Source organism: Etheostoma spectabile, chromosome 3 (assembly GCF_008692095.1).
Source record: "Etheostoma spectabile isolate EspeVRDwgs_2016 chromosome 3, UIUC_Espe_1.0, whole genome shotgun sequence".
In the NCBI taxonomy this organism is placed as follows: domain Eukaryota; kingdom Metazoa; phylum Chordata; class Actinopteri; order Perciformes; family Percidae; genus Etheostoma; species Etheostoma spectabile.
This window is the reverse complement of record NC_045735.1, coordinates 13,775,663-13,790,163: the sequence shown is the minus strand read 5'-3', so window position 1 is coordinate 13,790,163 and position 14,501 is coordinate 13,775,663. Positions and strand designations below refer to the sequence as shown.

Below are 14,501 nucleotides of genomic sequence, written 5' to 3'. Positions count from 1 at the left end.
GGTCTGGAGATGCTCTGTGCCAAGTTTCGTGCAGATCCTTTGCACGGTCTCGGAGGAGTTAGAAAAAGTTGGTTTTTGATAAATCACGATTTTTCACGCATAAAAGTCTAGGCGGAAATGGGCGTGGCCTATATCACGAGATTCATTAGGAGTTTTTAAATTTCCGATGTACGGTTTGCGAGTTATAGGGCCAAACGCGTTTTGTCCTGGTATAGCGCCACCTAGTGGTGGAAGTGGGTCAATTTTTTTGGCTGAGGTCTTTGCGGACTTTCGGACCAGTCCTGAAAATGGCGCGTCGCCACCATGTACAGTTTAGGCTGCAGCACCACTTTTATGCGGAGAAGAATAATGAAGAAGGAAAAAGAAGGAGGAAGAAACCTAGCGAAAACAATAGGGTTCCACAGCCCTGCTGTGTGAACCGCGTATCGCCTTGCGATTACTGCGGTGCACGCATCCTCGGGCTTGGACCCCTAATTACTAACATCAACTGATACCGATATGATTGCAAATAAATCGTGTGTCCCTAATTTGTAACCCAAGCTATGCAACAACCCGTTGAAATATGCATATTTAGATTGTTCTAACTATTTGCATTTATATCTGTTCCAAAACTACACACCCTCATTTTCTCTTTCAATAAATAACCATAAGGGACATCTTGTCTGGAGTTCATTCTCACTGATGCCCTCTGGTGGCCACAACTTTTTATGAACCACTCAAATTATAGTAAAGTTCTTCACATTCACCAGAACATCTGTGCTGAACTATAAACCATAATATGTCCAATTCCAAATCAGCATACAGTATTGTATAGGTTTTACATGAACTAAAACACAGAGAGAGCGAGAGCGGTCAAACAAAAGAGAAGTCATTTTTGCCAGGGGGTGGAGCGGAGATTGGTGGCGTCCACATAGGAAGAGAGCTTTTAACATATTTTGTTCAAATAAATGTTCCAAGATCCGTAAAAAGGATTTGATTAAACTCAAAACCATATACAGAACTTAGAAAAACAATTAGAATAACAATATATTAAATCAACCCAACCCCTTTTTTTACAACAAAAAACCCCCCACAACATAAGCTCTTTTCTTCATTTGGCTCAACTTGTTTCTTTTCTATGCAGCAGCCTTCATAATGTTTTTTAGTCAGATCTGAATTGGAATCGAGTTAAACTTCAAACTGCTTTTGCTTTTTATAATTAAATCTAAGGTATACTGTGATGGATACTTACGGTGTGTCGAGCTTCTTGAATTCAGGGATGGGCTCAGGCTTCTTGCGGGACATGAACCAGTAAATGACAAGGCCGACAATCAGCGAGAAGAGGAAGAGGTCCAGGTTGCTGACAAGAGGCTCCTCTTCATCCACCGCGGGCTCGGTGTAAGAGCTTGTCTCAGTGGCCATGTCTGACATGTTGACACTCTACAGGAGGGACAGAACAAACAGTGTTACACCAGTCCACCATGCAACACATACAACACAAATGCTTATTTGACGAAAAATTAAACATATTTGATCATTAGGCAAAATTTCTTTTGGAAAAAAATAGCAAATATCTGCCACTTCCAGCTCATATGATTGTATAATAAATCCTCTTGTGCTTTTGATTAGACTAAATACGCAGCTTGTAGACATTTGTTTTGAGTGTGGAGTTGGACATTTGTTACTATTTTAGTATTCTTCAGACTGAAACATTCTTAAAAAAAAAACAACACCAGATTTATGTATAATATTAAGTGAGTTTTAAAAATCTGTCTCAGTTAAAAATTCCAACTGAACAACACTGGAGATTCCGGCAAATGAAATGGTTAAAAAGCTGAATAGAACAATATGATTGCTAACATACGTGAGCAGTATTCTACAAGCTATACAATGACGGCTTTTGTACAAGCATTATTGGAAAATTGGCTCTACATATTATACCATCCGTAACACACTGCTTTCGACACAAATAATTTCTTGTCATGCAATAACGACAGCAGCTCTTTTCACACTGAGCAAAAGACAGACATCATGTTCTGAGCTCTCAAGTTTCAGTAAAAACAATGAGATTGGGTTTTCACAGAGTAATGTAGGCTGGCTAGTCCACAACTGGAGAACAGTTTGTTCGACACGGACATGTACGCAGACAAGTACATAGACACACAAAACACTGGCTTGCTACTGAACCACTGTCAGATGAACATAAGTCAAAAACGTTTCCCTGTAATTCCTTCTTAAATAGAATATTTCAATGATATTTTCACCAATCAACAATATAAATGTGTGATAATTTCTTATTTAATTAATCTTGTTTTTATAGTCCACAAATTGTTTGTCCAACGCAAGGAAGAAAATCACTTTCCCATAACACTGTCACTTATAGATCCTCTTATATATATATTATGTGTATATACATGTATCTTTATTACTTCTCATAATGCATATATATTTACTACATACCTATTTACATTCAGTTTATTTATTTGCACATACAGTCTTCTCAAATTGATACATTACTTTCTTTATATCATTTTACATTATGATTTTGCTTTTACTTATGGGATTTTCTTTTTGTAATAAATACTTAATGAGCATTGCTGGAGGGAGCCCAAGATTTTGTTTTTTGTTTTTTTTACCAACAACTGCTTCCCCTGATTGTTGTTTAAATGACAATATCTTGAAACTTGTTTTAAATTTGGATAGAAACGAAACAATTAATGAATATCATAATCAAAATGTTGATTATATATCATGGATTATTATATTTATATATCTGATAATAGTTTTAAATAAAATGGATTTAACAAGTTGATATGTAAGGGAACATTTTAAAGTTGTAAAATAAACTTGGCAGTGCTTTCTACTTGACATTGTTTCTAAATGATCTCAAACCCACCTTTGGTATCTCTGTACAGACATTTCTTGTTTTTTCATTAGCAGACACACAGATATCCGCAGTAAGCTAATATCAGCCCCAATATTCGCGAGGCCAATTAATCGGGTGATTATTAATTGCTATTAAGATGATATTAACTGTTCTAACAGATTTGGTATTTTGCCCTTATTGGACGTGGACAGTATAGATGCAGGAAACAAGTGGAGAGAGGGCAATGACTTGCAACGAGGGTCCCCAGCTGGAATAGTAGTACCTTAACCATTTGTGGCGAAGTTGAAGCATTGCATTGTACTGGGGGCTTTAATGTGTCCACCTCACTTATATCAATAAGTGTGATCATCCCGGAGATAAGCCTCAGATTTGGCCATTAGTTTCTCCTCCCTGTTGTGATATATTATCTATGCCAACTACTTTGCTCAGTCAAAACAAAAGCACAACCTGCCTCAAGTCCATTGTGTGTAATATACTGTATGTACAGTACCCGTCAAACGTTTAGACACGCTTGCGTACTACTTTTTTTGCAATCTAATTTTTTATTTAAGCAAAAGTGTAAAACATTGGTCTAGATGACAATGTACAGTAAACTACACTACACATACCTAAGAAGGCACAGCGCACGTTTCCTGCCTTGCGATCAAATGTTTCAAAACGCTTGCGTACTACGTGTACTAAGTTAAAGGTAACAATAACAGACAAACCTAACTACACGCCGCGGAGAGATATGTTCCACACAGGTGGTAAGTGGTGGTCGGCGGAGCTACGATTCTTTAGCTCTGTGTATTTTTAAAAACATTAGTACTACTCATGTCACAGAAAGCACTGAGAGTGAATCTTTTGTATTCTGTACACATCTCCCCTATCCCCAGTTCCCTGGAGCTCTGTGCGCCCGCTGTTGCCTGGAGACTGCAGCGTTGTCGGCACTCCAGGGACCGCCGGTAGACTTTTTTTAGTTCATAAAATGTACCTGAACTCACGAATATGTAGGTAGGATATTACACTGCTGTAATCTTACACGTCTGCTGAGTTAGTGTATTATTACCAGACGTGCTTGACGTCGCTGTTTACAGAAAGTTATCGTTCAGCAGTAGTTGCTCACGTCGTTATAGTTATGGTTCTATTCAAAATCTTGGGAAACTTTGGTTAGTCACCATTAAAGCAAAGGGAAAAGCTTCAACAGCTGTCACGGGGGGGGGACCAATTGAATCAGACATGGACAAGGTTTACAAGAGGTCGTTCTGACAATTCACCTCTTCTGCTTAAAGCAAATCATTATGTAACGTTAACACTCGAATAAGTAACACGGCGTCTATGAAAGTTGCACATGCAGCTAATGTAGACACCAGTTGTAGGCTAATCGTTTTGAAGGAGTTAGCAAACGTAATGATATGTTTCCCGTTTAGAAAATTACGCTTGCGGTGAAATAAAACGGGGGGATATAAGATGATGAACTTTAGCCAGCGGAAGAGGTGTAAAGGGCTCTGACTATTCCCTGGCCCGTGACAACACTACCTGAAAACATACACGGTAAAGATAAAAAAAAAACATCTTAATTTAACACAGTAAACGGTGTTGTCTAAGGTGTGCAAAGCTTGTATTTTAAACTAACGCTATAGCTACATGCCAAGGAAATGTCTTGCTCCACAGAGACATAAGTTAGCCATAGTTTGCGCAACACTGGGTTCAGTAACATTAGTCAGTTAGGTTTCAATGAAAACATTTAATGTATTTTAAGTTTCAAGTTTCTGTGTAAATCCTACGCTGACGTGTAATTCCCGCAGGCTACCACAGAGACTAAAAGCTCGATGTAAATTTGGTGCTTACCTTCGCCTTCCCTCTTTGTCACACTCACACTGAAATTTAGGTTCCTTGCGCTGAACGCGGAAGAATACCTTACGTCAAGAGGATCAAACCAACTCCATCCTGGAAACGGGTGTGGCCGTTTGCATTGGTTTTAAATAAATCTAATCCAGTCATGGTTTCATTTATTTTAAAAGCTGCAGATGATTGTATTTTAAAGAGACGTATCTGTATAAAATGTATGTTCAAATTTAGCGTGTTTATTTATTTATTTTTTAGAAAACACGTGTCTTAATTTGGCACGGTCTTCATTGGCATTACGTCATTTCACTGTTTTTACGATATCTCGAGGTTAGGTGCAACAGGGCATGGTCATGGTTATGTAATCCAACCAGACAGTACAACAGACTCATGAAAAGTATCGTCCTCAATTCATAGAGTTTATTTTCACAGTGCCAAGGACACATGTTACATAGCCCAACAACCTGTATGGTTCTCTGCCCGAATGCTCATGGTGGAAGAAGGATTCAGATTATTTAAGAAAGTAGCAATGCCAAAACATAATAATTTATAAATCAAAGTCATGCATTCAGAGTTTTAAACAAAAGTTTTAAAAAAATATATTATCCCCAAAATGTACTTAAAGTACATTGGGAGCAGAATGACCCCTGTCAGCTGTGCTGGAAAGTAATGGGTACAGTTACCCAAGTAACACAACATACAAGTTCTACAGTTTTGAAGTACTTGAACTTTACTTAAGTACTTTCATTTTAACTATGTGTGTATAGATTCATTGTAATTGTTCCCAATACTCAAGCAATGTAAATCCCTTTTCCATATCAATACAAGACAACATTCTGTTCAGTACTGGACTTGCACTTACCATGTATAGAAAATGATGTTCTAGCGTATATGCATTTAGAGTATGTTCCTAATATTTAGTTTTAGTTTAATTTGTATTTTAGATTTTAGTTATTAAAGTGCTACTGACATATTAATATAGCAATAACAATAATGCAATAATACACAGTAATATACTAACATATAAACACTAACATGGGTAACTCTGCATTATGAGTACTTTTACTTTTGATAGTGTAAGGACAATTTGTTGCTAATACTCCTGTACGAGGACTTTTACATTTAACAAGGTACATTAATATCCACTGCTACTTTTAAATAATCAAAATACCTCTTAAACCACTGCCTGTGGGTGTTATATTGTACAATATTTGATAATCATTTCTGATTTGAATGTTGTAGTAGCAGAAAGAGCTAATTTTATTACTTTAGACTGCTTGGCAGTTTAATCTATAACAATTAATCAAATTTTATAAGATCATCAGGGAATTTTACCATTGCTTCAAAAATAAATATCCCCCCCTGTAATGTAATGGAGTAGAAGTGTAAAGTAACAGTAAATGGAAATACTAAAGTGATACAAGTACTTTAAAACCACACTTTTTTAATTGTACCTAAATGGGCTAAAATACATGAGTAAATGTATTAAGTTACTTTTCCCTGTTGGTTCTATCTTCAGTTAAATCTGCATTTTGTATTTAAACACAGGGAGGAAGTACAGTAATTGTCCAATGTCACAAAATAAGACAGAATGAGATGTAAACCTTTTTAATCAATGTGAGAAACTCAGAATGATACATGCCCAACTTTTCCTCAAATAGAAAGAATGGAATAATGGGCTGCAGTCAAACGTATTTAAACACATACACAAGCACAAATTATGTACAAGTACTAAAAAAATCCAGAAAAATTTTCACAGAGGCAGGCATTGCATGTCTGTAATGTATTGGCCTTTTTATTCATTGTTCGCCCTCAGTCATTTTACACAAAGACAAAAACATACAGTAGAGGTTTTGTGGAGGATAATTTACCTTTTAATGGTAATTTATTAAATGTAAAACATTTTCTTTTTACAAAATCATGTTTATACTGTACATGTTTCGTAATAATAGCCATAATTTGATAGCATAATAGCGTTAAATAATGTTAAAGTCAACAATAATGATGATGTGAGCTTTTAATTTATGGAGTAGCACGTGCAACAGTTTTTTGTAGACATGTTTTTGTAATATATCTATTCTGCATTGATGTTCTTGATTGTGGCAGTATACTTTTGCTGTTATTATTCCATTTTTATTATGTTTATTCTTTACTATGTACGTATACCTAAGTGCAAACTAGCTTGGCAATAAATCTGGTTCTGATTATATTAAAGTATTCATCACATACTCTTTGGTTTCTGATTCCTGCTCTTGACCTTGTGACGGACCACAGCAACAGTGGTGAAGAAGTTTCCCATGAACAGAATAAGGAAGCAGAGGCCACACATCAAGACCTGACATCACATAGATAATAGAGAACAATATGTGAGTAAGCATAATGGCTTCAATTCAGCACATCTTTAACTGTTGAAAAACAGGGTGTAATAACACAAACTTGGGTGATTGTTGGAGCACTGACCTGCCATTCTTTACATTCTGGGAGCTGAGCCATTTGGAAGAGAGAGAGGCTATTGAAGAGCTGCCAGAACTACAAGACAAAACATGAGGATTTAAGGCTTTGTCTTGTAAAAAGTGAATGTATATAGTTTGCAGCTGTGAAAACACAGACACTCTAAAGCTGTTATTCAAATCACCAAAAGCCTAAGCATTGTCTCCAATCATGTGTAAATGCAAAATATAATATTATGTCTAGAATGACATCAGCATTTTTTATCAGCTTTTCTGTCATCCAGTCTAAACCATGACAAAGCATGATTTTTGAGCAGTACAGGACATTTCTCAAGTGCTGTTGCAAATTATCTAGTGTCATAGACTTTACTCACATGACCAAAAAACAGGAAGGGTAACAGAAACGTCAGCCCTTTCCACATCCACGACTGAAATCCCTCTATAACAGAAAGCACATCTTTATTACAACAAACGGCAATGGAGGAGGAGCCCCAGACAAGCCCATTGTCACTCAAAACTTAAAAATCGTCACTAAATATTGAATTACAAGATGCCTGACTGAGTGTGTCTGTATTCTGTGTCCTCGGCGAGTCACAGTGTCTCACCCACGGTCAGATCCATGTTGTGTCTTTCTCCCAGGGCTCGAAGCCTGTACAGACATCCACTTTGATAATAGCACTGTAGACACTGAACGAAACCTGTGAGTTCCAAATAAAAGAAACATGGATCAGGCTTTGATTTGATTTATAAAAGTCATTTCAAGTACTTTGACCTTACTTTGATACAAGGAGTAGGCAAGGAACTGGTTCCTGAATATCTTGTACAGATTCCCATCTGGCCTTCAGTGTGAAAAGGAGGAAATGTGTTACGTACACAGCATTATATTAATCACACTTTCTCTTATGTTAAGATAGAGTTTCATTGTTTCTTAATCTGTTAAATCTGTTTTTTGTCATCCGCCACTCACCATGTCAGCATTACACCGGACAAAAAAGCTGAGATGTAGTGATGAAAAACCCACCAGCCTTTGATTCTATGATGCAGGATACATTTTGTTATTAGATATTTAGATTATATGTTTTACACTTTGTTAAACTGATTCGCGTAAAGAAGGAGATTTGTTGAGCAATCCTGACTAGAACTTTAACAATGTAAAAAGTGAAAGGTCAGAGAGCTATCAATATGTTTTTATTTTTTATGGTAGGATGGTTGTATGGGTGGTAGGGCTGACCTGGAGCCGTTGGTGATGAGGATACCTTCCCTGATGGTTAATGTACAGTAGTACCACAACAGCAGGAAATTGAAGATTGCATCAAGGAATCTTAAATCAGGGACACAAGACAAGTGATGGATATAAACATACAGTACATGCAGTGTCCATGTAATGTACTTGTTGTAACTGACAAGGATGGAGCAGCTGTGATGTGCGATATGCTGATGTATACCTGTAGCTCGCAAAGAAATAGCATGTGAAAGAGAACAGCATCAGGAGGACTGTGAGATACAGCTTGAACTTCTCGTATTCATCTTTGTATGCAAATCTGAGAAGGATGTGACAAATGTGGATCTCAATATGCAATGCAATGTTTTGTGTTTAGTTTTGGGAAAATAAGGACTCTTTTTGATATTCATTAAAAGTGCTTATTTCAGGTTGTGTGCTGGCTTTGACGGTCATTGCTTACTTTGACCGCTTGCTGAAAAGAGTGACATTCACATTTCCAAGAACCAGACTGAGGTACAACCTGTAATTTGAATGAATCATATTATTTATCTTATGCAACTTTGTTTAAAGTACAAAAGGAATCAGTTTTTTTGTAATAAAATCAAAGCAATAACATCAACTTGTATTTTTCAATAGAAGTCATCACCCGTTTTTTTTTGGAAGGAAAGCTTCCATTTCAGAGAAAGCATTTGGTCTCATCTTTATCTTCTCACACATTTCATCCAAGGTTTTAGTGTCTTCTTCTGATGGTCCTTTGCTGCATCTGATGGATGATGCAAGGGCAAAAGTTAGGTCTATGTCATTGATACGACATGACATGTTTGTGTGGTTATAATTGTTGGACTGAGAGGGGTGCACTTTGTCCGTATCAGTAAGCTTTTCTTTCACCCTGTGGGTCTGTGTGCATGTATACTGCATGTGTGTGTATGTAAGAATTTATCTGTGTCTGTACAATAAACTAGCCTGGTCTTACCAGACTCTTACATTTACACTCTTACATTTCATTTGTACATGAGAGAGTAGGACTGAAGGGAAGTGAAAATTTAAGCAAAGTACGTAGGAAGGCGGAGCCAGGCTAACTATAAACCTGTGTCCATGCAAATTTGTTTGTGTAAAAACTTACTTTTCCACTAGGCGGGACACTTCTTTCAGCCCTTTGCGCTGACTGGAAATGGAGGAAGAGCAGTTGTTTTGTAGTTTGGAAATTTCATCCAGCTTCTGTAAGTACATTCTGTGTGTCTCCTTGATGAGAAGAACATGGAGTGACATTTATAACCAAAGTAAATGTAGCTTACAAGGAGCATTTTCAACTTTTTCGGATTGCTGACATATGGCAGTTTTACAAGAAGGATTTCAAAAGCATGTTATCGTGTGGTTTGAGTAACACAATAGCAAGCAAAGAGTACGTTAAGCATGATATGTACAACTGATTATGGTGAATAAACGGATAGTGTCAGCTGGTCCGTTTCTTACCTGAAGTTGTTGATATTCCTTATCCAGACATTTCCACTCCTCCAGAACGACTCCTAAACCTTGAGGCATTTTGTGAACACTTTATATTTCACACACTGACAGCAAACCCAGACCCACTAAAAATAATACCCAGCAGTAAAGCTTTATAATTCTTTAACCACAGAGAAATGACTTGCACATAATGCTATGTTGAAGTGTTTCTCTTCAGGGTGTGTATTACATCCCCATGGATGGTTTATGGCATAAAGTGAACTTTGACTGCTGCAAATGTGCAAGATTTTAACTTGGACATTGTTCTGTGGACATGCTCTGATTATCACATTGTTCAGTTATCACTCACAGAGCTAAAGGCAATTATTGACTTTATTACATACAATGCAAAAAGACCAGAGGTTTACCGTTGCCATGGTTCACCCAGCTCCCTGTTAACCAGTGCTTTTGTGCATATTTTATCTTTCAGCATATTTTGTGTGTCACTCACACAGCTCATTAACAACTGGTGGATCAAAGGACTAAATCAGTGATTAACTCACTTTACTATAAAGACTAGTGTCAAGGGGGAATATTTGTAATTTGTTGGCACAATTGACAAATTGGCAGAAACTCTTACATTTAAATAGCTTGATATTTAAATGCTGTGTTCTTTTTAATTTAAAACCCTGCACATGTAACAGACTGACAGCAGTCAAACAGAGTCTTGACACTGTACAATTCACCTTTATTTCAACTAGTAAAAATACAAATACACAAAGAATTGTCTTCATATTGAAATGGTTAAAAAAGAAACTACAGTCAGGTATAGTTCCTTGCTGTATAGTTAGTGCAGGTCTTGTGCTGTACAGTGACTTCTATCGGTGGGGATAAATCTGAGATGTAAATGGACATTGAGGATATCAATAACTATGTATCTACTCAGGTTTGCACAAGTACAAGTAGGCTATATCCTACTTGTACTAGCTATGTAGTAGGCTATCGCCGGTGTCTGTCCCTGTCTCCAACTCCTCTGAATCTGCTGTCTGCAAGTTGTCTGGTCCCACTCCAACCATCATTGCTGCTGTCTACCGCCCCCCTGCTGTATAGTACTTGTTTTGCTGTTGTATAGTATTTGTTTTGCTGTTTAGTATTTGTTTTGCTGTTGTATAGTATTTGTTTTGCTGTTTAGTATTTGTTTTGCTGTATAGTATTTGTTTTGCTGTATAGTATTTGTTTTGCTGTTGTACAGTATTTGTTTTGCTGTTTAGTATTTGTTTTGCTGTTTAGTATTTGTTTTGCTGCTGTATAGTATTTGTTTTGCTGTTTTTAATATATGAATTCCCTGTGCGGTGTCCTTGAGTGCCAAGAAAGGCGCCTTTAAATAAAATGTTTTATTATTATTTATTATTATTATATGCGGTAAGTACAAGTGTGTTATATACATAGACTGTATATGATAACCTGCAGTATGTAAGTGGCATTCAAGCCATCTTTCTATAACGGATCTTAAAGTTTTCATTTCAACTGTATATGTTCTTTTGTTAGACTGACAAACAAATAAAAAGTGTGAAAAGTGTTAGTGATTTTTCAATGTCAAACTACTATTGTTGTTATATACTACTACTGGCCTGTGATGTATCACCACTCTTACCAGTAGTATATACATAAAAAATAAAATCAATTTGGTTTTATTTCTGAGTATTTCCAATATTTCCCGAAATGTCACATTTATTTTGAAGTGTTTAGCGGAAGTGCCAGTGCGCATGCGCATTCAGATGACAGCGGATATTTACGTCTGACAGCGGCAGGTGAATGTTTCGTTTGAGACAGCTGTTTGGTGTAGAGCTTGCTGGAGCTGTAGAGTAGAAGCCTGTTCATCAGTTTACCTTCATACAAAGTAACTTAGCTCTCTGTGCAGATTTTTGGACACCAGCTGGGTTAATCAACACAAAGAAAAAAAGAAAACTAAAACAGTTTGATGAAAAGGTAAGATTTCGACCCCAGCTCAGCTAAAGCCTAATTTACATAGCTAGGTAGTAGCTAAGTAACGCTATCATCTGTAAGCTAGTTAACGTTATTGTCAGTTAACAGTTGTTGCAACTTTGTCTTCTTAAGGAGATAGAATGTCCTTAATGTTATGTAGTTATTAATATAGTATAGACAGAGTAGAGAGTAAAAATAGACAGGGTACCTATGGAAAAGTATGGAGTTAGATTTGTCTTCGAAAGGAAGACCAGAAGAATTGCTGCGGTGCAGTTGTGTCGGAATAATAAGAAAAAAAGAATAACCTAACAGGAAAATTCCATTGACTGTAAAAAAAAAGAAAATAAAAAAAAAAGAAGTACAAATACAATTAGTGAAGCATGAATTATCCTGGGTACATGCAGTTTCTCGCTTGCGAGACATGATTATGTCCATTTTTATCATATATATGTATATAATCCTTTGGGGTTTTGGCTGTTGGTTAGGTAAGCAGCTTTAACACTTCACCTTTTTGGTGTTTCATCCCCCCCACAACTCCTAGCCGTAGGGAGGCGACACCTCTCCTCTCGTCCACCGAGGTAAACTCCAACGTACCTGCCCTTAGCCGGGGGCTTGTGAGTTATCCCCCCCCCCCCCGCCCGGCAACTTCAGAGAGGCAACTCCAGAGAAGATTAGAGACCTAACCATTCCAGGAGTACGGTTCCAGAACCGAGACTGTGTGTAGAGCAGGGACGATTCTAGGATCAACCCTTTTGGGGCTCAGTCCCTAATGAGAATAATAGTAGTAGTAGTAATAATAATAATAATAATAATAATGTGACATGGATACAGTGCCTTGCAAACGTGTTAACCCCCTCTGCTAAATTAGTAATTTCACTGGATAACCACAAATATATTTATTTCTTATTATAACATAGGATATAATATTGAACATATGAAGAAACTACTAAAGTCACTTTATGGACTACCAGAATGAAATGATAAAGAACAATTAAACAATAAAAAGATAAAACTCTCCTTCACTGGGTTACAGGTGCATAGCATTGGCAACAGCCACACAGGATATTGAACATGTTCCGGCTCCTATTCCCCACACAGAGGTGATGTTACATGTCAATAGGGCCAGCCTCTGTTGCCCAGGTCCGGTCCGTTGAGGCCCCTGACCTTTACTGCCACCCAACCCTAGTGCTTCCTCCCATGGGTAGTGGGCCCGTGGGATATTTTATTAAGTGATTTGTACATTAGTAAAAAGTGAGTTTATTGAAATCTGCCTTCCCTGTAGATATTGATTTCCAGTTTGTTTTCCAGCCGACTGATAGGAGATGTGTGCTGCTGTGTATGTCCTGTCGACGGTAACAGGCTATGTGCTCACCTCTGCCCTGCTGCTGAAATGCCCAAATCTTTTGTACCGGAAGAAGCGAGAGACTTTTGTCAGCAGGCACATTTCCCATCGTGGAGGTGAGTCAGCTACAGTCATTGTTGTTTTAGCATTTTATTATGTTTTAATTTTCTTTTCTTTCTCTCAAAAAAGTAAAAGGGTGCATGCCAAGTTATTCCCAACTCCTCACAGAATGTGCCATTTATTTTCCAATAGTTAGCATACTTATTTTTCAGGAGGTGATATTATATTTGAAGATGATGAGCGTAATTTACATCTTGAGCTAAATGCTCACATCTTGGCCCATTCTACTGTCAGTGGCTACAATTTTACAATGTCTGAATACAGTGTGGTCATAATTATATTTGCACAGTTGTGACATTGTTGTGATGATAATTAAGTGATGAGTATGTATACGTTTTTGCAAATGAGTTATTTTCTTACTCTAACTCAAGATAAGAATAGGCCTACTTTTGAGTGTTTGGCTACTTTATCCTCCTGTGGTTAGGTTGGTACCCATTTTGTCATATATCTATCTGCATGATTTTGATTATATTGCAGTATATTTATTACTGTGCTTCCATCAGATAGTAATTTCTTCTGTTTTGATTATTGTCGGGTATGCTTCAGTAGGGCGAGGGAAATGTTCCAGCTGTGGGTTTAACTGTAATGCAAAAATAAAGAAAACAATGTACCACGCTTAATGTTTACTTTTTTTGATTGCAGGAGCAGGTGAAAACCTGGAAAACACCATGGCAGCTTTTAAGCAGTGAGTAGAAACCATAGTCACAATGACAAAGCTCTTTGATCTTTGTGTGTATGTGTGAAACATAACTGGTGCTTGTACTTTTGACTGTGGGCAGTTTGTGTCATCTAAGCTTTGTTTGTGACCACTGTCTGTTTTGTCTGCCACTCTCGAGCACACACATTATGGTTGATTATGTCAAAGCCTTAGATGAAATATTGCTGTGGTTGTTTCTAATTGATTTATTAATGGTTTGCAAAGTGAACTGCTTTATTATTTTATTGAATGTGTTATATATTACAAATGTAGTTAGTGATGAAGTGTGTTGGTCCATGCAGCGCTGTGGATCTTGGCACAGACATGCTGGAGTTGGACTGCCACCTGACGAAAGATGAACAGGTAGTGGTGTCACATGATGCCAGCTTGCAGAGGGTCTCTGGCATCAACACGCACATCTCTGACATGTCCTACGCTGTGAGTTACTGCTCTGCAATATCATCCCATTTCTAAATCAGACAGAGAAATAACTATCTCCCTTCCAGCTCTAAGAATCGTTTGGCTGTCCCTTTTCCTTTTTGTATTTT

The 14,501-nt window shown here is 37.3% G+C and overlaps 3 protein-coding genes across 4 annotated transcripts in view; 1 reads left to right on the top strand and 2 right to left on the bottom strand.

Annotated features, from left to right (window-relative positions):
* Positions 1–4,809, bottom strand: part of porb (P450 (cytochrome) oxidoreductase b) — a 56,624-nt gene extending 51,815 nt beyond the window's left edge. For both annotated transcript variants that reach the window (XR_004328411.1, XM_032507252.1), the window contains exons 1-2: positions 4,697–4,809; positions 1,232–1,419 (exon numbers count right to left, since the gene is read on the bottom strand). Coding sequence is in view for 1 of the 2 variants with exons in the window: in XM_032507252.1 (XP_032363143.1) it covers positions 1,232–1,410 (179 nt within the window). In the remaining variant the exon portion in view is untranslated. The remainder of the gene's footprint in view (positions 1–1,231; positions 1,420–4,696) is intronic.
* Positions 4,810–6,320: 1,511 nt separating this feature from the next.
* On the bottom strand, positions 6,321–11,710 carry tmem120ab (transmembrane protein 120Ab). The gene is made up of 13 exons (XM_032512195.1): positions 11,605–11,710; positions 9,839–9,897; positions 9,489–9,607; positions 9,012–9,128; positions 8,826–8,885; positions 8,589–8,684; positions 8,375–8,464; positions 8,111–8,176; positions 7,921–7,982; positions 7,749–7,841; positions 7,518–7,582; positions 7,154–7,222; positions 6,321–7,028 (listed from the first exon to the last, which is right to left on the bottom strand). The coding sequence occupies exons 1-13, from the start codon at positions 11,687–11,689 to the stop codon at positions 6,915–6,917; spliced, it is 1,095 nt and encodes a 364-aa protein (XP_032368086.1). The 5' UTR covers positions 11,690–11,710; the 3' UTR covers positions 6,321–6,914.
* The window catches only part of gdpd1 (glycerophosphodiester phosphodiesterase domain containing 1), a gene marked incomplete at its 3' end in the record, with an annotated part of 12,948 nt that continues 10,040 nt past the window's right edge, over positions 11,594–14,501 (top strand). Inside the window, 4 exon segments of the mRNA XM_032512196.1 lie at positions 11,594–11,797; positions 13,103–13,252; positions 13,899–13,941; positions 14,256–14,391. Coding sequence (XP_032368087.1) covers positions 13,117–13,252; positions 13,899–13,941; positions 14,256–14,391 — 315 coding nt within the window. The 5' untranslated portion in view covers positions 11,594–11,797; positions 13,103–13,116.